Source organism: Pleurodeles waltl, chromosome 5 (genome assembly GCF_031143425.1).
Source record: "Pleurodeles waltl isolate 20211129_DDA chromosome 5, aPleWal1.hap1.20221129, whole genome shotgun sequence".
NCBI classification, from domain to species: Eukaryota; Metazoa; Chordata; class Amphibia; order Caudata; family Salamandridae; genus Pleurodeles; species Pleurodeles waltl.
In genome coordinates this window covers 459,844,125-459,869,483 of record NC_090444.1, presented here as the reverse complement: position 1 = coordinate 459,869,483, position 25,359 = coordinate 459,844,125, and the positions used below count along the sequence as shown (strand labels likewise).

Sequence of the window (25,359 nt, the reverse complement as noted above, 5' to 3'; positions counted from 1 at the left end):
AACAACTACGGCATCACCCCCTAAAACACATTTCATATAAGTGAACACTGCATGGCAGAGACTTCCCTGTTGTCTACTGTGGTTTCAGAAAGGAAGCTTGCAGGTCACCCTGGTTGTTTGAAGTCAACAAAACGGGGCAGTGTTCCTGCCCACAATTGGAGTGATCCAAAAGGTAACAATTCCAACTACGGCCAAGGTAAACTCAGCTTTTAATTCTTGAGATTAACGAGTATCACTAAATTGCAACAACACCTACGGCCCAAAATTTATTATCATGAACTATAAAACAGTTGTAATTCAGAAAATATTTTGACAAATTTAATTTGGATTGTATAACTGATATGTATGGTGTTTTGGGAGACACAATGTTTCTCAACCTTCCTTTTTCAGTGGGTCACCCACTCTTCTGCCCTACCCTCTATCCCCTACCTTTTTGATATCCATCCACATACTTCTACTAATTTTCTTTAGTAGTATAAGACTTTGTAGCTCTAACGAACCAGCCTTTTTGGTAGTGTTCTGCTTGAAAATTATGTTTTTCTTTGTAACTTTTCTTGCCAAATTATTTTGCCTTAGTTTGGGAAATTCAAACCAAAAAAATGAAAAACCTATCCTCAAATATGTATTCACAGTGTACATCTACTTTGTCAAAGCTAGATGTTTAAGCATATTCAATCCAGGTCTTTCACAGTTGAATACCTTGCTGACAGGATTTATAAAAAAAAAAAAAAAAAAAAAAGATACACCCACATTTTGAGGTACATGTGGCACCGTATAAAGACATATTCCAACATGGTTGGTGGGGTCACTAAGTGATAACTTGCACAATCCAAAAATATACATTTCTGTGCTTAATTATCCAATAGAATTACTACTCAGTTAAATTAACTTTGTGTTCAAATTCCTTTTAACAGTCTGAAGAATCTTCAAAAAGGTCCATGTAAAATCATTGTCTCAAGTAGCTACTATTGTCTCCCACTGAAGTACTCATTTTATTTCATAACAACAAATTTCATGACTGCATCCAATACTTCATTTTCACAAAATACCAATTTTACTTCCCTTAATTTACCAATACCATTCACATCGGAGAAGGGCAATGAGGGTTCCTTATCTAGGGTGAAAACTAACTATGCATTTGTTGATTTCCACATAACGATTATTTACTGACCAAAGTGTAAAGTGTACCTTCATGGAATGTCATATGAACTGTGCACTTACGGTGTTGATACTGTACATAAGATTTAACAATTCGGACAAGATATATTCAAATAATCCATCTGCAGCACATTGAACTGCAAAAGACTTACTTGGTCATTTATTGGGAGGACATACAGCAAGCTGGATGATGTTAAAGCAAATACACTTGCCTCTAATTACTTTAGAATTATATGCATTTGTTTAAAAATAAAATGTTCCTCCTGATGAAAATTGGAAATTGTTTCTAAAAGTGAAGAAAGAACATCACTGATAAGGTGAATTCACTGAGATAGTTATATTGGTGATGTGCGGTGTAACCAACTAACTCATTGAATAAGCACTTCTGAGTGTAAATATCTGTGGTCTACAGAGTCAACCAGAGGAGAATCTGGCCATGCAGAGGTGACTCTTGTTTGGTGAATGTTTGTGGTGAGACATTTTGCTTTGTCTTTAACACTTTAAAGAACATTGGACCTCAAGTTTGAAATTTCCATTTGCAAAAAGTGTTGGCAAATAGTACACCAACATTTTGCGGATCAAACAGAATTTTGTGAACGGACCTATACACTAATAATTTTTTAATCCTAAAGTGCTGCAGTCTGGCCTACCTCCTCAATAATCATGAAGTTGGCCATAAATTGCATCTCACTATGATTGGATGCCATCACAGGGATGATGCTGGGATCAGCAAAGTCACCATGTCTGGTATTGCATTAAAAAAAAAAAAAAAAAAAAAAAAAAAAAAAAAAAACTTTTGCTAGGTTTTAAATTAAGCCTTTTTTCCTTAAAGGAAAGAAGGCTGCATTTAAAAAGATGTGTTTTTTTCCTAAAGTTTGAGAGTTGCCAGTGGTCTACTAGACTGCCTACTCCTCAACAAACTTTATCTTTACTTTTACAAACGGAACGTTTGCAAATGTGTTTCCAACCAAACATGGGTTTCTATAACTTTTCTGACTGGATTAGGTTTGCAAAACATTGATACACACCAATTGCTATCTGGAAGCCACGTTCTAAACACTCCCTTCCAAACAGCGATTTGTTATGCCTTTGTAAAACCATATTGTGATTTGGTAACTTGTAACCAAACCCAAAAATAAGTTTAGTCGATTTTAAAAAGCCATCTTGAGGTTGCCAACACTCTGATTTTGCGAATTTTAGGGTTGGCGTGCATAAAATGGCAATATAGTTCAGGTGCATGGATCGTCAAATCAACAAAGCAAGACATTTGTTCTTATGATTGCTATCCAACAACAACTAAATGTCTAAGGTCCAAATTAAACTTTTAACTTTTCTATCTCTCACCTAGGGATGTGTATACTGTTTCAAGGTCATGTTTTAACAATGGATTTTATTTTTCTTTGAATGCGTATTACGATGTCAGGGCAGGTGAAGACATACATTGGTGTAACTAGATAAAAATGGACAGAACCTCCACTGAAGTACAATTGCATATAAAAATGTTTACCATACTCAGCAAATTCGAAGATGCTGGAAAGTGGAACCAGCTAATTTTTTTAATGAAATGTTTACGAAAGTCAGGCTCCCCGATATAATTTCTACGTGACTCTACAGACGTTCAAATTGCACAGTTTATGTTTTTATTACTTAGATGGTAAAACAGACTTTGAGAGAAAGAAAAAAAAAAAATCAAAAATTGCTCCCAACCAACCAAAATTAGAAGTCGTTGGGGCCTATTTTACCTAATTAATTAAATATGCTGGATGTCATTTTTCGATGGATTGCCTTTTTTTGTTGTTTTTTTAAATGGAGGAGCATGAAAAAAATCACTTTCATAGAGGCCATCTTGAAAATATGCAGTGATTTTCCGGAAACAATGCTCATGCTCGCTCCACACTACTCAAAAATAGGGTTACGTTAACAGTATTCACTTCACAGGAAGGAGCGTTTACACACAAACGCGCATTTCTAAAACTAGGATACAATAATTAGTGCTTAGTTTCAACTCAATTTCTCACAGAGAAAGCATGAATTATTCTGTCCAAGTTGAAAGGTCTCAGACACAAAAGGCAATAGACTTTCTTTAAAAAAAAAAAAAAATAGTCACTGAAAATAAAATAACAAAAATATCAAGTATGCTGCAATAGTGGCTGTGTTCGCTTTTTCCGCCTTTCAAGCGCTTCCCGCTTCTTTCTCTCAATTTCTTCTTGAGAACACTTTTGACTTCTTTCTTCGGTAGTAAGCACTATGAAAAACAAAACATATTTCATCATGCAGGCAAAACTTTTAAAAGAGATGTTTAATATTTCCTGTTTTTTTTATTGGTTTAGCATACTGTATACATTAGTACATAAAAAAAACTATAAAATCATATGAAGTCATGTAGATACAGTGACAGCTTGAATCGATCATGTCTTGGTGTTTCACTAATAATTTTGCCCTTATTTGATCACTCTGCCCAAGACCTTTGTACAAATGTGTAAATCAACCAAATGTTGACCTCAGAAAATGTCATGCAAAAGGAGGGAGGAATCAGTAGACCTTGCTTTTTCCATTCTTAATACAGTAGGTAAGGTTTGGGAAGCACGAACAGAAAACCTGCTTGACAGATTAGCATTAAATTTAGCTCTTACAAACAGGTACAGTTTTCTTCATTGTATGTTTGAGTTGCTGTACCCTTTTTTCGGTGGTTTTGTAGAAAATAGAAGACGTACAAATAATGAGAGACAATTTGACACTTGTGTCTACAAAGCCGAAAATTTGGCAGGCAAGAGATGCTAATTTTTACAGTCAGCCTTTAAGAAATCATTTGGATCAGACAGGGTTCTTCAAATTCTCTTTTGAAAAGCAAATACAGAAACCATAGTTGGCAGAATGCAGAATTCCTAAAACCTAGGGGCCCCAAGGCACACACCTAAGGTCATCTTTACTAAACAGAAATATCCAGCTTTGAGAACGACATAAAACACGTGAAAACCAGCAACAGGGTCTTTGATCCAGTTTAGGAAAAATGCACATTTGTAAGTAACAATTTCACAAATAGGGCGCTAACAAAATGCTCCAATGGACTAGCAAACATTAAGTCCTGGTCTGCGTGATTGAAATATTGTGCCTTTGGAAAGGAAAGAATATCCTGTGACCTGTACTTACTTGCAAGGCAATGGCAAATATGCACTGCAGCCAGTGTCTGAAAAACATGGCTGCATACGAACGCCACAGGTATTTGGGGAAAAGAGAATGGACAAATTCCAAGTCCTGACAAGTATGGCTAAATGCATGCTTCACATGGCCTTGCAAGTTATGTTATCTTAAGGTTATATAGTAACAAAATGGTTTCTTACCCGTATAAGTAGTTTGCAGCTTGAAAAGTTTTCTGAATTCACATGCTATGCATTATTCCACCATCTAGTGGTTGGGTCCGGAAAGTTGTATTCTATCTTAGTCTTTTTTTGGGAGTGTGGGGTGGGGGTGGGGGTGGAGGAGTGGGTCATCGTCGCCCACCATTTGATTCTTAGTTCATTCTCTGTGTGAGGTCAAACGGTGTCCCGGAAGTTCCTGTGCCTGGCTTCCATCTTCAGATTCTTTTTCCTTCTTTCTCCTCCATTTCCTTTTTAAGGTCAAGCGCATAAGCGCTTTGGCCCCTGTTGTAATCTCTATGTGTGCTTTTAACCATGCCCATCAGTTTGGTTGGTTTGTGGGCTTGCCTTTTAAAATTTGCTTGATTTCATTAGTGAAAGGCATGCACACGTCATGCCTTTTCCGGTGTTTAGCCCTCCTCAAGAGCACCGGTAAACTACTGAAAAAGTATGAGGCTCTGTGTTTTCCGTATGGTTTCTGGACTACTTTTTCTTTTTATTTCCTACACAGCGCGATCTCACTGGGCAGTAGTCGAGCGCTTTGCAGGATATCAACCCTGTTACATGGATAATTGCACTTTTGCCGGTTACATGGATAATTACACTTTTGTTGATATGTTGGACTGCGAGTGAACTTCTGTTTCCAGGATAGAAACCTGGAGGCAAATGGTTGGCATTTCAAGTTTCTGCTGTTGTGAACATTTCTATGCATGGAGTGCCCCAGGTGTTGAAAATCCAGTGGATGAACTCCTGATTTAGCTCCCACTCCTGTGAGTTGTTCTCCTTTCTGCTTAGTCTGTCTGCCTCCGTGTTCAGTTCTCCTGGTAGGTGAATTGCTAGTACAGTTATTTGGTGCTGTATTGCCCAGTGCCAGATCTCTTGGGCTAGCCTTGACAGGGTGAAGGATTTTGTCATCTTCCCAGTTTGTTTAGGTAGAACATGGTGGTTGTGTTGTCTGTTTGTATCAGAACTGTTTATCCTGTCAAGTGTGTTTGGAAGGCTTTTAAGGCTAGGACGACTGCCTTCAGATCCAGTTAGTTGATTTGTTTCACTGCATCTGATTTGTTCCACTGTTCATAGGGCCTGTGTGAGCCCCCCCCATCCTTTGTGTAATGCGTCTGTGGTTATGGTCACAGTAGGAGCTGATGTTTTGAAGGTCCTCCCTATGTCCATGTTTCTTGTGTTCCACCATCCTATCTCCTTTCGTACCCTTGCTGTGACAACCACTAGATCCTCCCAGCTCCCTGTGGCTTGTGACCATTTGCTGCAGATCCATTTTTGGATGGGCAGCATGTGTAATCTTGCTTTGAGGGGGTCTCACTTTCAAGGGAGGTAAATTTGATTTCTGATGGCTTCTCTCCTTTTTTGGGCTGGGTACGCCCTTGCCCTACTGGAGTTGGGTGTGGCTCCTAGGAATAGTTTCACTTGCTCTGGGTGAGGTGAAGTATTCTTCCGGTTTATAGTAAACCCTTCCTAGCTGTAATATCTGTATGACTGCTTGTACTCCCTTCTTGCATTTTCTCCTTGATTTTGCCTTTATTAGTCAGTTGTCCAGGTATGGGTAAACGTGGATCTTTTGCCTTTTCCTAAGTGTGCTGCTACTGCAAATAGGACCTTGGTAAAAACTCTTGCTTGGTGCAGATTTTATACCGAAGGGCAGCACTGTGAATTGCTAGCATTCCTTGCCAAAGATGAACCACAGGTATTTCTTGTGGTCCTTAATGGGGATGTGTAGATAGGCAACCTTTAGGTCTAGGGTAGCCATGTAATCTCCCTTCTGCAGTGGGATTACTTCTTGTAAGTTTGTCATTTTGAAGTGCTGTGTTCGTATGAATTTGTTGAACCTGAGGTCTATGATTGGCTTCAAAGTCAGGACTTATTTTGGTACCAGGAAATAAAGTGAGTAGTTTCCTGTACCCCTCTCTTGTGTTGGGATGAGTTGAGTTCAACAGCTCTTTTTCAGAGCAGTTCTTTTACCACTGTTTTGGACTACTTTAGTTCTTTCCCCTTGAAAGGCCTTGCCCTTGGTGGTCTCTGCTGGGGTTGTTTGTTCAATTCTATGCAGAATCCATGGAGGATAATGTTTAGGATCCATTTGTCTGTGGTGATGTTCCTCCAAGCCTGGAGGAACCCTTGATTCTGCCTCCCACTGGTGTTACGTGTCAGGGCTCCTTGACTTGGTAGTCACTTGTTTGAGGGCCCTGGGGGTTTGTCCTCTTCCTTTTGCTTTTCCTGGAAAGGGCTGTCTTGCTGGATGCTGCCACTGTTGATAAGGCTGTGGTTGTGAGGCCTCAAAAGAAGACCCCTGTTGTTGCTCTTGCGTTTGCCCTGCATTGAAGGGTGTTTTGCCTGTGGGTCTTCTACTGGGTATTCCCCTTTTATGTGGGCTTCTGAATTGTAAGGTGCCCATAGCTCGTGCCGTTTCATTGTCCTGTTTCATTTGATGTAGGGTGTCATCCACAGCTTGTCCAAATAGAGTGTCCCCTGTGAAAGGCATGTTTATTAGGGATGCTTGTATCACAGGCTTGAATCCTGATATCTTGAGTCAGACGTGTCTTCTTAAGGTGATACCTGTGCACATTTGTCTGATGGCCGTATCTGCTGCATTCAGCGCAGACTTTAGGCATGTAGTCACGATGCCTTTTTCCTCCTGGAGGATTGCCTTGGCTCTCTTTTTGTAATCCTCAGGGAGCTGTTGTGTAAGATGTCCTTGATTTCCTGCCATTGCTGGTGCCCGTAGTGGTTCAGGACATTGGAATTGGCTATTCTATATTGTATGGTGGGTTCACTTTCCATTTTTCTTTCCACTAGATCCAGCATCTTACTCTCCCTTCTTGGGTGGTGGACCCGTGGAGTTGGGAGCATTCATTTTTTTGGTCACAATGATTGAGTTTGCGGGGATGTTACCCTGGATATATATACGGTCTTGTGTGGAGTGTTTGTATTTTTTCTCCACTTTGGTTGTGAGGGCCCTGGCGTTGGCAGGTTCCCTAAAGGCCTTGTGGCCCTAATCTATGATGCTGGGCAGCATGGGCTGTAGGGGTTTCCTTTTTGCGGTGGCAGTAGTGTTTCTAGGAGGAAGCATGATCCTTCCTTCTTCCTCTAGCTGCACCCCGTAAGTGTCTGCAGCCATTCTTACCAGGCTGTTGATGGCTAAGTTGTCAGGTAGGGATGGTCTCGATGGGTAATTATCTATACCCTCATCTGGCGAGTCAGTGTTGAGCTCCTGCCATGTGTCTTCGAAATGGCTGGATTTGTCAAAGCTTTGAATGTACTCTACGTCGTCGTCCTCATCAAAGAACTCCACTTTGGTCCTCCTCGTGGGGCTCTGGGGTTGCTGGTGTCTCCAGGGCCATTTCCTCCTCCTCCTCCTCCTCCTCCTGTGCAGCGAGATTGCTGTGTTTTTGAGGAAGGTGGAAATTTTTTTAACTAACGAATTATCACATTTCTTCTTCCTCTGGATGAGGGCGGCCATCTGTTCCTCAAGTTTCTTCTTTTTTCTTTTGAGGTCCTGTGTCCGTAGGTCTGTCTCGTCTGACGTCAAAGCCTTCCTCATGGAGTTGAGGGTTCCTGTGCCAAGGTTGCAGACCTCGTGCGGGTCCCTTTTCAAAAACATGAGGTGGAACTTCGGGCAAAACTTAAAAGGGGTATTCTCCATGGCCCTTACTTGCTCGCTCTACCTTCATTCTAAGTGGGTGGTGGATCTGATCCCATCCTTCAAAAATTTCAAGTCAGTTTCTTGCTTCTCTGTCGTGTCCCCTGATGGCATATGCTCATTTCCCTGGCGGCTTACCCCTGGTGGGAAGTGGTGAGATCTCCCTTCTCCTCTCGTTGTCTCCTCTGACGTTTTGCTTTAAAAAAAAAAAAAAAAAAACGTTCAAAAATCAGTTATTTAAAAAAAAAAAATAAATCGGAGCTCCTCTGTCATGCTGCCAGACCAAGCGGCAAAAAAAAGAATCTAAAGATGAAAGCCACGTACAGGAACTTCTGGGACACCATCTAACGTCACACAAAGGACAGATTCCCCCAGGGGGGAAAAAAACACTAGAATACAACTTTCCAGACCCAATCACTAGATGCCAGAATAATGCACAGCATGTGACTCCAGAAAAAGGATTCATACTGCAAAACCTATGTTATGACAGAAAAGTAAATTCCACAAAAAATGTTATTTTGAAAGAACATTATGGTTACAATATTAATAGTACACACCACTGAAAATCACCTGTTATTGTTAACTGTACATCATAAAAGCTATTTTAAATACCTTATCATGACGTCACAAATCATCAAAGATGACATCTCAACATTACATTCCAGGATTAACAAGGACTGCAGCTCTAACAAAAGACCTCATGAAGATTAGATGGAATTAAGTGGGTGTGCTGCCACAAAAAACACAACCAGTCTCCTCAAAGAGTATATGGAGTTGAAAGACTTTTGATTACCTTAGTCATAGTACATCAAGAAGGAAAGGGTAGTTCTTCTAATGGGCAACTAGTAACTTTTCTTCACAAACAACAACTACATGGGTACATCTGCAAATTAACAAGGATCATAAACCACTGTAAATCCTCCAGTGTCACATTAGTCTCCTTAGGTGCAATGACTTGCTAAAAAAAAATCATTGTGACCTTGTATTTCATATGGAACCTGGGTGTAAAAATTAAAAAGAAATAATGTGCCATACAGTTTAATTGAACAAGTTTCAAGTGATTTCAAAATTAGCTACCCACTGTATTCAAAATCATAAGCTAAACGTTAATTAACAACCAGAGAGAATGCCTTTTAAGAACAACATGGGCAGGTCTAATCATAAAAGCCTACATGATCTTTACAAAGGTATTCACATAATAATTATACAAGTATTCTGCTAGCAAAACAAAGTAAAAAGGTGAGTGCAGAGGAATGATAAGTGGTTTTGTGGGTGAAGCAATAGTGCACATCAAGATAAAAACACAATATTAAAAAAAAAAATAGTAGGATTTTGCAATCTGATGGTGAACAACATTTTGGATCCTAAGGTCAGCAAACAGGCAGGGACATCATCAGGATGAAATGATACTCTGAAGCAAAACTGCCATTTTGTGCAGGTTTGTCATACAGTGCCCAATATTGGAAAACAAAAGAATACCTTTTCAATGGAAAGGTAAACTTAACAAAAAAACAGAATCAATTGCCCCCCACCACCCCCTCAATGTGGGCTTATCGTGACCTGAAAGATGATGTGGCAAACCCCATCACAAATTACATCATTTATAGCTCTAACAACATAACACATACCTTACCACTGGTATTATCAATGCCATCACTATAGGTAAAGTACTGTTTCTATGTGTGGCTATGTGTTGTCATGCTCGTGTTAAGACCTGTAATTTATTGCTATGAATATTGTGAGGTCATGAGCAGTCTTTTTGGGGAGCGAGTTATGGTTTTCATGATGAGGGAGCGAGTTATAGCTAGGCATAACTATTTCAGGGATGTTATTTCATAACCACACCATGCCATTAACTTTTTCAACAGAATCATTCTACCTTCTTTACATTCAAGCCCCTTCATCCAAGAATGTGCCTGTTCCCAATTCTCTTTACCTGTGCCTAACATACTCTGTGTGCAGGCCGAACCAGCTACTGCCTTTGCCTGGGGATATTGTGCTTTTGGTGCTAAGCAGGCTCCATAGACATCCCAACACCATCTCTTGTGCCACTAGGCCTTTTGGATCTACAGAACACGGGCCTTGGATCTACCCATGAGTCTGAACAGGAATTCAGGCCCATGAATCACAGAAGAAGAGATATTATCCACAAGCAATATCTTCTGTTGCTGCAACCAACAATTAAATTGCACAGATACTCTTAATCCTTCATGATTTCAGGAATGGGTAAAAAGGAAAAAAATGTTTCCCCTTCCAATCAAATTCATTATTATTTGAGGGTACGAGGATCCAAATAGAGTTAAATTCCTCCTCAAGGTAAATTAGTCCCATTGTTTGCATTCAAGTCAACTATTACGGAAACAGTCTCTGCTAATATATGTAATGAACCATCAGGAACTAGATCTCCATCGTAGCATGAATAACACAATATTGAATCAATTTTTCTTCTTCAGTCAACAGGATAAATTGTTTGAACTACAACCTTCAAATTACCCTAAATCAATACAAATCGACTTCTTGATTTTCCTTCCCAAACCCATTCCTCACAATAATGTTAAATAAGGAACATACTTGCTTATCCAACACTTCCAGGCCCTAGTTTTTTTTTTTTTTTTTACACCAACAGATAAGACATTTACAAATAAATGAGTGCAAGTCTTTGTTTATTTTTTGTCGATCCTAGTATATTTCATGACGGAACTTCAAAATCTCATCCCTAACTTGGAAGGTTTGTTTCAAATTGGGAGCATATACTTATAGCAGATTCTCAAGTCATTTGTAGATGTACCCAATACCTATTGGAGGTGCGGTGGGAGAAGGGGGTTCCATAACAATCAGATTTCAGACCCTGACAACAGGCAAGGTAATATGAGGAAGCTTTGTTAGCTCTCCCAGGAAGATCTAACTGAAATTTGGCAATGTCACAGATCAAAGACACAAGGCCTTATTCTTAAAAACAAAATATCTAAATATACACTCATTGATTTATTCCACTTTTGAGTGCAGAGTTATTATTTTTTTAAATGTCCCTAAATTTTGCAATAGTTGCATATTTCCGGAAAAAGTTCTGCATGTGCAATTGCATCAAGTGAGCCAATGTGCTTGCAGAAATGCTTATTATTTTAAAGTATTTGAAGTTTTTTCCTGTAAATAACCCCTCCATGACAACCTCATCAAAATTTGATGCTCTCTCTTTCCCATCCCCAACCTGGAAATGGAGCTACTCCTGTTCTTAAAAGGACCTAGGACTGAATGAGTTGTGGACATTTTAAAGAATACACACAAATTCATGAACTTATCCCCCATCCTAGAGTGCACAACTTCTCCCCCCCCCCACACTTTTTTCTTAAGACAAGATTTAACCATGCATGTTATTTCACTATAGTGGACATTAATACATACAAATAAAATCCTTTCTGTGAGCGCAGTTACGTTTTGTGAACTTCAAAAGTCAATGTGAGACAATGTATTTATGCATGTAAGTTCAACTCACATGTGCAAATGACCGTTAATTAGGCCTTCAGCCTTTATAAGCAAGTGGCCATCACTGGATAAAGGCAATCATTTCAGTATGTTTCATGGTATAATATAGCCATGAATGGACTGGCCACAGAGTTTCTACACCAATAATGTCCTCCCTTCAACACTATTTAATATCCCCATCTCTCTTATTTTAATGAGTGATTAAATTGAATACTGCATTATTTTGATCAAGGGATACTCTGAGACACAGATCAGCAGCCAGAATGTCTCTAGAACTTGAACAGGCACAACTTGTTTTCGGCTTTGTTGCTAGCCTAGGTTGATTACCAAGGTTCCCATGCATCTCCATTATCATATGGTGCAATGTACACTGCATGCAATTGTCTACTAGTGTACTCTTTCTGCACACAAATCCCGTTAATTGAGCCAACTGCTTTAACATTTTGGCAATCAATGGTCTTCAAAAGTTTACCATGCATTATCTGAGGGAGCAGTCAGGGCGTCTCTGCAAGATTAAGTATGTGTCTCAAAAATGCAGTAAGCATTGAAGAAATGAATGAATGCTGATCTGTTTAAAGATGTGGGGTCAGAGACTTATGGGTTAATTATGCTCCTTCCTGGCCTCTTGGATTCAAACTAATAACTCGACTGTATTAAAATATATGTTTTTGTTTTGTTGTTCTGTCTTTATAGCGTGCAATAAACGTTTGCTTTACTAAAATTACCACATGCCTACAATGCACTGATTGCAATAGGACATGGAAGCATGAACAATTTTCGAGTTATATAATTGGATATACTTTCTTTCATTGTTTCACTGCATACAGCATTTTCTAAAATTCAGTATTCCTTAGCTTCAGGTGACCGGTGAGTTAAGATGGTTCAATATAAAAAAAAAAAAGATACATACCTTTTGCTGACTGCAAAAAAGATTCTGAGAGCTGTCTTTTAAGGGGCTGGTGTTGACTAACTGGCAGATTGCCATGTATAGCGGATAGAGTCTTGGTCTCACCACACTGCAGATGGGTCTCAGTTCGGAAAACATTTTGTGACCTGCTGCTATTGTGATCAACATCAACGCCAGTTAATTGTGACGTCCTGATTTTCGTAAATGAAAACTTTTTTAATGATGGTGCATCCAGGGCTTTGTTAACATTGTTGCTCAAAGGTTTTGCAGGGTCCTTCAAGTGAATGAGCGAAGCAGACCTAAATTGTTCGTCAGGCGTAGAATTAGATCTATTAAACTTTACTTGAAGTTGATTAGTTGTACTTCCACATGTAACTTGCTCAAAATCCTGTGAAATCCCGTGCCTATTCCAAGAAGGCAATTTGGAAGACACAGGTGCTTTAAGATGTGTAGAGTTGATATTTCTTATTGCTGTTATTTCGTTTGAAGTACTGGACTTCAGTTTTGACTTGGTAGCCAGTGAGAAAGTGCTCTTGTTAGAGGGGTTGGTGTGCATGGACTGAAAAGCCTCCGCTGCTTTTGTCAAAAGAAATCCCTTGTTTGAATCAACGTTAGAAACCTTGTTTCCTCTTTCAACGTCTTCATCTTTCTCATTTTCTTTTTTGGCCTCTTCTGTCTGGGTGAGTTTTTCTATGTCATCACATACTTGGTATAACAAATCATCTTCCTCTTCATTTGGTTCGAAAAGACTATCAGACCCACAAAACATATCCAAGATTTCATCAGAAAACTTCGGATCATTCCAATCATCAGAAGGATTATGATGTTTGGTTTGAAAGCTTGCAGATTTCTGGTTACTGGTATCTGACTGGGAAATTGGAACGTTAGGCCTAATTGGAATATGCAGTTTATCAGGCTGTTGGCTACGCATTTCTATCTGAGTATCTTTTACAGGTATGTCAAACAGCTGAACGCTTTCCTTTGCATTGTTATCTTCAGGTTTTATTAACACTTGTGAAGTCATCTTTACAGCCTCTTTAGGAGTTCTAGGTTCAAATGAATGCACATTGTCACGCTTAAAGCCTTTTGCGTTTTGGAGGAAACTGCACTCCTCTTTGGGATAATCTGAACGATGAACTTGCTTTACAACTGGAGCATTTGAGACATCGGTACCTTTAAATGATTTGCTATGCTTGAATTGATAGTTGTTTACTTTAGAAGAAAGAGTGATTTTTCCATCAGACTGGACAAAAAGTTTAGTGTCCTCACTGGACACCAGAGTTTGCACAGACAGTTTAGAAATTGGTATATTATTTTGGGGCGTCTTGATTACCTCAGGGTTTTGAGTAATTTGCATTAAAAAAGAATCATCTTCCAGCAAGTCAGTGCCCCAATCATCAAAATCATCTTGATTTGTAGCCATTGGTATCACTGTGTCAGGTCGCGCAGGTTGTTTCCTATCTGCTAACTGAATCTGGTCCTCAGTGGAAAAAACTGTTGCTGAACGCGGTCTGATATCTAGTATTGCTGCATTATGCTGAATTTCATCTTTGGTATGCAAAACAAGATCCTTTTTCGTTTCAGTTGAAAATGAATTTCCCTGTGAACTTTTCTGGGAACTATCGGATAGACACTGGCTCAATGTGCCACTACATTTCTGAGTTGACGAATCAAAAAGGGCATTGAAAGCTGCTTCAGTCTCGTGGTCAACAGATTTCAGACTGTTCCTTAAACACTGCTCTGCGACAGGAATTCCAGAGCTCATTGTAACTGGATGAAGAGTCAGTGCATTACTGCCTTCTGGTACTGTGCCTTGTAAAGAGCCAACCTCTTGTATTTGACCACTTGATCCTTTGCTCATGAAAGTCTCTCCTCCTGCAAGGATTTGAGTCTGGTCCTGATGGTCTTGCTCTTGTATGGCATCTACCAGATTTTGATCAAACTGTTTAGCTAATTTCATCAGTTCTTCATCTGTATTCTTTATTTTATGTCTGAAAAATACACATATAATTGGTAATTAACAATAAAAACGTATGTTGGTATAACTCAGCAGGCATTAAAATGAAATTATTATTGGGTCTGGGTGGAGGAACTGGAAGGATGCTGTCTGAGACGCTGAGTATAGTGACTGGTGAGGAGCTCAAACGGCATAGGTGTTGAAGGTTTGCTAACGGTGCAAAGCCAGGAAGACTTGTAAATGAGTGCATGACTACTACTGCCTGTGTGTGGTCTATGTAGCACAGGTGAAGACTTTGCACGTGTATTGGAGATAAGTGCAAACCATGTTTATGTGATGAACAGTGCATCGAGGGATTACGGCAATTGAGAAAACTGAGGTGTAGTATACAGTTGGTCCGCCTTAGGAGTGCCTCTGGTTTGGCGTTTCAACAACAAAGCACACGAGGGAGAGATGCAGGTGATAATGCATGCACTGACCGTTTGACTAGCTGAGTATACAATCACATTAAGCAAAGTAAGCATTTTCATTTTTTTAGATAGGGAAAATATATCTTAAAAACTTACTTAGCAGCACTTAATTTAGATCTGGTTCGCATTTTTGCAACTGCAGGTGTACAAGGGATAGCATTGTCACCGATCCACATTCCAAGCAGAGCTACATCAGAGCTAGTTGGTTTTTCTTCCTTAAAGAATAATTTATTTAACAATAAGCATCAATTTCACTTAAACAGGTATTAGCACTGTCAGTTGGGGTTGCAGTGGAATGCGTCAAAAGACAACACCTTACTTAAAGAATAATGGATATTTATTAGAAACCTTTTTTATTTTGTTACTTGTCATCAATATTCTGCTTCCTTAGGAATCATCCACTTACCCACCGCAGTCACACGTCCCCAACGTCTACCCATGAGGAATTGTTGAACTAGAAGCATCAATTTCTTGCATTTTCTTTATTGCTTAGCCGCAAAAATATTAATAAACGGAAAATTCTTTTAACAATACTTTTCTGTGCTTCCTTCACCACAGCCTGATCATTCTCAAACCAGTTGGAGTTTACTACTATTGACGACTGTATTTATGTTACCAGGCACACCTTTCAGTGTATGTTTCCTCTGCAACATGATAGAGCAGATTTTGATGTGTTGGTTAAAACACACAAACAGTACAGATCGAACATTACTAGGCAATAAAAATAACGCAATAACTATGCTCATAAAACCTACTTGTATCTTCCATGCAACTCCAACTAAAATGTTCCTAGACGTCATTTTAGTTGGAGTTGCATGGAAGAGATCTGCGTTTCTCAAGGTTAGGTCAACAGGACATTTATCAAAATGCTCTTCTTCCCTAAGTCCCCACTTACAGTAGAATAAAGGGGAGATAATTTGGGTACAGGGCAAAGGGGAGCATAGGAAGCAAGCATTAGCAAAGCAAATAGGTTTAATAATATATGTCATGCAGATCAGGTGTAAGCATGCTGAACAATTGTGAAACCGACTGGCTTTGCTAATACTTGTTTGCAGGGCAGCACTGGGAAGGGAGCGCAGACAAAAGCATTGGAAAAATGTATGATATGAAGACAGCCGGTCGCCTTCGGAAACAATATTTCAGGTGGATGCTAGATATTCCTGCACATTTCTCACCTTAAGAACAGCCTCCTGGTGATAGAGTGGATCCGCAAAACTATTTTCTCCAGTAATAGCTCTCCAGTGCTGCCAGTGGACGCTACACTACTCCAGTCACAGATTCATCCACCCAGGGTGTGTCATTTGGGTATGTTTCAGGAAGACCAGTGCACTGGCATCAGTAAATTCCTTGAATATTTTCTGTGTTCAAGTGAGATGTGGAGAGAAACCAAGAGTCCTTTAACTACAGTGAAAATAAGAGTAGAAGTACATGTGCATACCTTGAAATCTTAATAATACTGGCACTATTACTTTGGGGTAAAAGGAACAGAGGTGAGGAATATGCGGGAAGATAGTATCTATCAGAAATATTGTTACTGAAGGTAGGTAAGAAACTTTTTTTTTTTTTTTAATGATACTTCTTCAGCAAAATCGTCACCACACTAATGGGCCCTAAAGTAATTTCCTCTGGTAGGCAGGACTGAATAGTGCCAGTTAACCAACGAAGTCATGCAACATAGCCATGATGCGAATACATCACATGGTGCTTGAGCAGCGAACAGTGATGCAAATGTCTGTAATGAAAAAGTGGACTCCGAGCAAATATCAGCCGCAGGGACACCGCTGGGGAGGATAGTAACGTTGCTGTGGCACTTATGAAGTGTGCACCAATGTCAGAGAGGTGGTCTTTCTTGGCCAAAGCATAACATATCTTTAAATACAGGTCACCCAATGTGAAACTGAACGTTTGTGGGCTCTGAGGAGCCCAGAAATGAAAGACGGCCATAAAGACTTAATCATCCACTCTGTCTTGTGTGACTGATTTAGTAATGTACAGCACGCTATTGTAATCTCTCTTCTGTTCTGGTAGAGAATAGAAAAGTGATTGACCCCTGTGAAAAAGGCAGACATGACCTCCAGTTGTAATATGTGCAGGTATAAAGTAACACCTTGTGGCCGGACCAATAAGTGAATCCTACATGTAGAAGCTATTAGCATGGCTACAGTCTTCAAAGTAAACAAATAAATGGAGCAACAGTGCACTGGTTCGAAGGGTGAAACCATAAGTAAGGTTTCACCCTAAACCACAAAAAAAACAAGGCACCCGAGTAGACGAGGCTTGAGAGAGCTCAAACCCACAGAAAACAAATTTAAGACAGTACAACACATAAATTGATGTCAGTTACACCTGATGGAAAACAAAATGTTGGTACCACCCAATCTCCACGCCTCTGTCGAAGCGTCTCAGGATTGGGGTGGAAAAGGCACCATCATGCTGTGAAAACAGGTCTACCTTGTGTGGGAGAAAACTAGTGGGCTGGTTCCCACAGATCAGTGGACCAGATCATTCCTGCCCATTCTGTGACAAGAAGGACCAGGTGTGCCTGATATTCTCAACTTCTGCAGGACCCAAGTAATGCGAAGAATTGATGGAAATGTCTAGACCAGTCTCTGTAACCTACTGAACTTGTAGGCACAACAGGCAACCAGTCAGAGAAGTGTAGGGCACAAAACAGAGGGCACGTCATGTTCAGGGAACTGGCAAAGAGATCCATGCAAGAACATTACAATCAGGAGATCATGTCCTTCACTACATGATACAATTATTGCTTGTGGTCCTCTAGCCAGTATTAACCCAGTGCAGCCCTCTTCACATTGAGGGTGCTCATGCAACCAGTTGAAAAACCTCTCGAGACAGGGTTTGGGACCCACACTTCCCCAGTCTGTCCATATAATGGATGGTGACTGTATTGAACCAGGGGAATCTGAATGCTGCTCCCTGTGATGGAGGAAGATAGGTGGTCAAGGCAAGGCGACACACCCACAACTTCAGTAGACTGATATGCAGATACTGTACATATGTGAAACAAAACCCAAAGGCATCACCTATCCCATATGAGTGCCCCATACCATGAGAGGTATCTATAATAAAGACAGCCCGAGACTGTGGTGGACTAAAGGAGCAACTCACCATTAAAGTGGAGGGAAAAAAACACACATAGAGGTCCCAGAGGACACAGTGGAACATAAGTACTCGAGTCAAGGCTCCCTCGATATTAGAGACAATGTGGTCTAAGGCACAAATGAAAGGCTTATACACTATGAGGTGTGCAGCACCAACAGTATGCAAAAGGGCGTAAGGCTGAGCAGAGGGAGGACTTGCAGAACCAGTCTGATTCAGAAACAATGGAATGATTTGCCAAATAACTACAATGCTCAAGCCAGAGGAAAAGCACTCATGCAAGTCATATCTGACTTTGCACCTATTAATGTCAACTTCTGTGTGGGTATGAGGAGGGATTTCTGACCAATGATAGAGCCCAGACTGTGCAGAAGGAACATGGTGGGGGAACAATAACATGTGATTAAGCCCAAGGAATCCTGCTATTACCAATCAGTTTTCCAAGTACAGGAAAACATGGACTCCAGTAGTTAGACCAAACTGCAGTACCACAGAATGGGAGTGCTTAGACCACTGTGAAACAGTGGTACTGCTACTGTGAGCAGGGACAATCAGCAGATAGAAACTTCAGGAACTTCATCTAATATTTCGAACAAGACCCACAACACACAGCTGAGGGACAGCATTTTAAACTTGCTCTACTGAATTAAGAGTCATGGGTCCAGAGCAAGTCTGAGAATTCCCACCTTCTTAGGGACGAAAAGTAAAGTGAGTAAAATAATGTGCCCTTATCCTCCAAAGGCATATGCCGAAGAGCGCTTCCTTATAGAAGGACAATGGTCCCGGGTGGTGGAGAAGAGGGGAGGCTGTAACCCTTGCAGGTAAGCTGAATCACCCGACAATGAGTTGTAATGATCTCCCATTTAGAAATAAAATGGGACAACCTTGCTTTAAGCAGATGCTGGTGATCAAAGGATTCAATGTGCTTTTAGGCAATAGATGTTAGGGAAACTACTCTTCCAACCCTCCTCACAGTGACACAAAGAAAATACAAACACCAGGCAAGGCTCCGGGAACAGATGAAATGTTTGTTGAGGTACCAAGGTTTATTGGCAGGCCACGGCAGAAGGCAGACGCACATCCCAGTGTTCCATCTTACAAGCTAGCATCCGCTGCCCTGAAACATATAAGTCAGGCAGTTATATATGTTATTAAGTGCCGTCACAGCAAACCCCTGTTTGTATTTTCGTTGTGTCACTCTGAGGAGGGTTGGAAAAGTAGTTTCTCTAACAAATGGCATCAGAAGTGGACCAAAAATAGCGTTAGGAGGGACAGCAATGTTAAAACCATGGACCCCCTTGGAACCGGACCCATTCACAACCAGCGTGAAATATGAATGGCTCCTCAAAATATGCATTGCTTATACCCCCTTCCCAGAGATGTAGAAATGTTTCTAAAACTAGGATATGTTAGCAGATGGTCTTTAGTAAAGAGTGCATGCCGAATTCCACAGGAAAGGGACTGGACAATACTGACTAATAATATGGACGTCACAGAAAATAGATTGATTAATTGGTTAGAGTTTGTCAGGGACACAATAAATGGCTTAGCATTACACAATCACTAAACATAGTGATTTTTTCCTCAAGTAACAGCCACGTTGCAGAACTCAGGCTGATTACATCCTAAGGTTCAAAGAAGCATGGGATAATAGTGCAGGGGTACTGCGCACGACAGAGGCATATAAAGTATTGGCAACTCAGACACTTATGAATGGATTATTAGCATCTGTGGCCCATAGCTATAAACTACGCCACCCTGACTGGTCTGCTTAAGGATATCAAGAGTTGTGTATGCTTCTGGCAACTATGGCAAGGGATGGTATTTTCAAAGTAAAGAAAGACTCAGCTAAAACTGACAAAGGGATGATGTTGCAGCAAGTACAATGAGAGGAGGAGCTAGAGGGAATGTACAATCAGGGGGCGCAGCATAGACAGGATGAAGGACAAGGATACCAGAGAAGAGACAAAAGTAGTGATTAGTGCTAAGTTTGCCAGAGCCGAAATTGTAAAAGTTATAGAGGTAGAAGAGACAGAAATGACAGAAATAACCGGTATGAGAGAAAAGATAAAAACAACAGGTATGAAAGGTTTGACAGGGATGAGGTCCAGCCATCAGCACCACCCATGCCTACAGACATCGGCACACAGCACTCCATGAGAAACCCATTTCAGGAACAACATGGATCGGCACAGGACCACGCAGAGAGAAAGATGACCCAAACAACAGAAAACAGGCAAGCCCAATGCTTTATAATGAAGGTATCTGACACGCCTGAGAATCCCATGTTCCCAATTAAGGTAGGAGGTAAGGAAATTGATTTCCTAATAGACAGCAGTGGAACTATCTCCGCAGTAAGAAACAAGTTGGGTCCCAGTAGTGGTAAAACAGTAACTAATGTAGCTGTAAATGGAATACTGATGCATGAAGAGTTATCAGAACACCTTCCAGTATTTGTTGAGGATTTCACAACGACCCATCAGTTTCTCCTGTCACCAGATGTACCCATCAATTTGCCGGGAAGAGACCTCCTCTGTAAATTGCATACTACATTATATTTTTCACAAAATGGGATTTACTTACAACTGCATGAGGACAGATAAGAATTGGCTAATAGAGCACTTACTGCTTGCAAATTAAGTGAGGATTCTATGTTATGTACAAACCCTGTCTTGTGTCTCTCTCTCAGGCTACCAATCGACACCGTTACAGGGAGATTTCTACAATGACATGTTTCAAGAACTGTTTAAATACAGCCCTGACATTGAGAGTGATTTAGTGACTAAGTTAGTGCAGTTGGCATTAGTGCCTGGGCCCAGACACTGTACTAAAGCATTTTTTACAGGCCCACTGCGAGATGGCAGACAAATATTGCCTATATGGCAGACAAATATTGGTATTGGACAATGGAGTTGCATGAAGACACACTGTATGTAGGAAAAGAAGGGTGTGCTGTGGGCACTGAGGTAGGACCACAGGAAGAGAGGTTATTTCAAGTACCAGCTTCAGAACCACATGTCTATAGTTGTAGCACTAGGATTTTACGCTAAAGATTTGGGCCCCATGGTCAAATGTCTCCGGGTCTTAACAAGAACTAAGGATTTTACATTTCATTTGGAAGTTGTGTCTGTGTTGGGAGATGGAGAAGGATGGTGTTGGACGTTGTGTATGCTCAGAAACAACAGAGCTGCAGTTTTTGAGAAGCTTGATGGGAATATGGGTTTACAGCTGATAAAAAAACAAGGTCCAAGAACAAGCAAACTGAGAGATTTGGGAAAAACACAGAAATGAGGCAGGATAGGTAAAAACATGCCCTCCCCATAAAGTGACACGTAAGGAAAATGCAGAACTACCTTACGTGCGTCAGTATAGACTGTCACCTCAGGCAGAGGAGGGAACCAGTGATTGAGTCTCTTATACAACAGTATAATTACAAAGATCAATTGCCCCTGTAATAGTCCAATGATTCCATTGCCCAAGGGCAGCACTGGGCCGTATAGCTCCATACAGGATTTACGCCAGATAAACAACATTGTGGTTCTGTAAGCACCTGTTGTGCCCAACACCAATACTATATTATCCTCTATACTTGCAGAAGCACAGTACGTTTCAGTTAGGTCTCGCAAGTGCATTTTTCAATATTAGAGTCCATCCAGAGAGTGAGTACCTCTTTGCTTTCACAATAAAATTAAAAAAAGATACCCAGTACACCTTCACAAGGCTTCACAGAGAGTCCCATGGTCTATGCACAGGCAGAAGAGAGAGACCTGGACAGCTTACTCCTGGAAGGCAGTAGTGTCATCTTGCAGTATGCTGATGATCTCCTTGTGGCATCTCTATCACTTGAGGCTTGTGAAAAAGACACTGTAGCTCCGCTGAACCACCTCCAGGAGAGAGGACACAAAGCCTCATTGTCCAAATTTCAGTGCTGCCAAAAAGAGGTGACTTACCTTAGTTATGTGGTATCCAAAGGTACACGCTGCTTATCACTTGACAGAGTTAAAAATGATTCAAAGCATGCAGCCCCTTCCACCAAGAAAGGAATGATGTCCTTCCTGGGGATTATGAACCACTGCCGCCAGTGGATCCCTGAGTAAGGATCCTATGATGCATTCTTGAGGAAATGCACACTACAAGATGCACCCAACAACATTGCATGGACTAATGAACTTGCAGAATGTTTCAAGAAACTGAAAGGGACATTGTGTACTGTGCCAGCATTGGGGCTGCCCGATTACAAACTACCCTTCCATCTATATGTGTCAGAGCAAAATGGCATTGCAAATGGTGTGCTGACACAGCAGCATGGCTGTGGAAAAAGACATGCGGCGTATTACTCTGTGACTTTGCCTTCAGCAGTGACTGGGCATCCAGCTTGTTAGAGAGCAGTGGCCGCAGCCGCTGTGATGGTAGAGAGGGCTTTTCCACTGAGATGAACTACTCTTGTATTGTTTATGTACCATATTCTGTACAGTTGTTGTTGTCATCAGCAGCAACACAGCATTTTTCGGCAGCCAGGCACACAGGTTATGAGGTCACATTGTTGTCTAACACTAATATCACCATTAAAAAATGCCCACCTGTTAATTTGGCAACATTATTACCTGCAATAGGTGGTTCTGATGAGACCCCTGACCATGATTGTGTTGAGGTTGTAGAAATATGCACCACACCCAGATCAGATTTACAACAGACACCATTAGAAAAGCCAGACTATGAGTGGTACACCGATGGTTCCTCCAGCAGACTAACAGACACTGATTACAGAGCAGGATATGCTATAACAACAGTAGACACCATGATTGAAAGTGCAGCTCTGCCCCCTGGCTCTTCTGCTCAGCAAGCTGAGCTGTATGCTGTAACAAGAGCATGCATCCTAGCCGAGGGGGAAACTGTTAACATTTACACTGACTCACGTCATGCCTTGGGAGTTGTCCACGATTTTGGCCAGCTGTGGAAGTATCGTGGTTTCATAACAGCAGCAGGGCGCCCCATTCAAAATGGCCTTTTAGTAAAGAACTTGTTAAAAGCAATACTACTAACCAACAGCGTAGCAGTCATAAAATGCAAGGACCATACAGGGGCTAATACCAAGATAGCCAGAGGAAAAGCCATGGCTGACCCAGCAGCAAGAGAGCATGTTACAGCCAGTACAGATGCTGCCCCTAGTGGCAAAAAGCATTCCAAAAATTCAGCTTATTTAGAGACCATTGTTGCTAGCTAATATGAAGGAAGCACAATGGTCTGCAACACTAGCTGAGGAAAGAGTGTGGATTGATGCTGGGTGTGAGCAAATTGATGAGGGATTATGGGTCCACCAGGATGGGAGACCTGTGGCTCCGCGCAGTATGTTCCTTCCCCTTACAAAGGCTTGCTCATGGACCCACTCACATGGCACAAGGGGGGGGGGGGGGGGAATTAATGAGCTAATTAGACAGGAATGGTTTGCAGCAGGGATAACAGCCTTCACTGCACAATTCTGCTCCCAATGTCTTGTCTGTGCCCAACATAATAAAGGCCGGACTGCTGCTACACATGATCACTTACCAGTACCTCAGGGGCCATTTACCAATGTCCAAATGGACTTTGCCTATGTGCCCCCAGTGAATAGATTTAAATTTTTGCTGGTGTGTGGATACATTTCCAAAATGGGGCGGAGGCATTTCCCACAAGGAAGAATGATGAGTCATCTGTTGTGCGATGCTTGATTAAAGATATTCTACCCCGATTTGGGGTCCCCTTTGGCATAAATAGCAACAGAGGGGATGAATTTGTGGCTGCAGTTGTGCAAAAGATGTGTGAATGTTTGAGTATAGAGTGGAAACTGCATGCCCCTTACAACTCCCAAAGTTCAGGACAGGTGGCGAGGATGAACTCCACAATAAAAAACAGATAAGAAAAAACAACTGATGCAACAGGCCTAAAATGGCCTTTAGTGCTGCCTTTAGTGCTGCATGCCATAAGGGCAATGCCACCTAGAACAACCCTTTTGTCCCTCCTTAAGGTACTGATGGTATGGCCTATGTCTGTGGGGTTGCGGTTGCCTCTCCCAGCATGACAAGCAGCACTGCTGTGGACAGATGAAAACATTTCTGACTGTGCTATAAAGTTGTCAGCAGTCTTGAGGCATCACCATCTCCTAGTGAAGCAAGCTTTACCCCATCTGTCCTCAGAGCCCCCACATCCTTTTAAAGCTGGAGACATGGTCATGGTGAGAAAAATAAAAGACGTTTCTCTTACTTCTAGGTGGACTGGACCACACCTTGTGCTCCTGGTGATGCAGATGGCGGTGAAGGTGCAGGGACGTCCTGAGTGGATTCACTGCACTAGGTGCAGATCTGAACCAACAACAACAGAGACTGAGGTGCCTGCAACGGATGAGCACCTGCAACCTGTGGAGCAACACAACATACCAGAAAAAGGGGAAACAGACCAGACCATTCCTAAAAGCCACCCTGAGTGCCCCTCTTCAAGTGTCAGGTGACACCATCTGATGCAGTTGAATGAAGCACACAACATAGTCTCAAAGAAAGGTGATGGTCACATCTGCAGAACATTAAACTGAAGAGGACACCGCAGGGCAGGTCCCTGAAACCGTCCCTGAACAAGACGACTGCAGACCAGTAGGAGAAGCAGAGGACAGCAGGCTGTGTGCCATTGCCTTACTGACAATTAGAGAAAGTGGCTTTGAATTGAGTAACAGACTTCATATCTGTACCTTCTGGAAAAAAAAGAAAAATGCATCACATAGTACAAATAATATTTTTTAGTACCTTAATTTTGTGTGTTTTACCGGTATTCAGACAAACAGCTAACCATCACCTCATTGCAGTACATGAGAAAGTAGCCCAAGTCTTAGGTCTTGAAAACTGCTGGATGTGCAGATAATTACCCAGACACTCCAATTACCCCATTGGCTTACACGGGGCACCTGTGCCTATACAGAACTAAGCACAAGGAAAGGAATGCCTTATACTAAATTTAACTTGGGACTGTGGAGGAGGAAGGAGTGGATGGTACCCACGTTGTACCATAATGCCAAACATTGAAGCTGAATACCCAGTGTCACCTACAGTGGAAAACAATGCAGGCAACAGTGCTTTTCCTGTATGTATAAAACATCAAGTTTCAGGATGTGACCCAGCTTCCTGATACTTAGGATATCTAGCAAGCAACAAGTGTCCTAACATATTAGAATTTGATGATACCACTGGTAATTGGAATATAAGGGACTGACAGTTTAGTAGGATCTG

The 25,359-nt window shown here is 41.2% G+C and overlaps 1 protein-coding gene across 3 annotated transcripts in view; it reads right to left on the bottom strand.

Annotated features, from left to right (window-relative positions):
* Positions 1 to 966: 966 nt before the first annotated feature.
* The window catches only part of ETAA1 (ETAA1 activator of ATR kinase), a 63,701-nt gene continuing 39,308 nt past the window's right edge, over positions 967 to 25,359 (bottom strand). For 2 of the 3 annotated variants that reach the window (XM_069234271.1, XM_069234272.1), the window contains exons 3-5: positions 15,083 to 15,197; positions 12,563 to 14,550; positions 967 to 3,403 (exon numbers count right to left, since the gene is read on the bottom strand). In XM_069234271.1, the coding sequence (XP_069090372.1) occupies positions 3,288 to 3,403; positions 12,563 to 14,550; positions 15,083 to 15,197 (2,219 nt within the window). In that variant the 3' untranslated portion in view covers positions 967 to 3,287. Of the gene's footprint in view, positions 3,404 to 12,562; positions 14,551 to 15,082; positions 15,202 to 25,359 lie in introns of all 3 variants that reach the window. The other variant, XM_069234270.1, reaches the window with a different exon arrangement.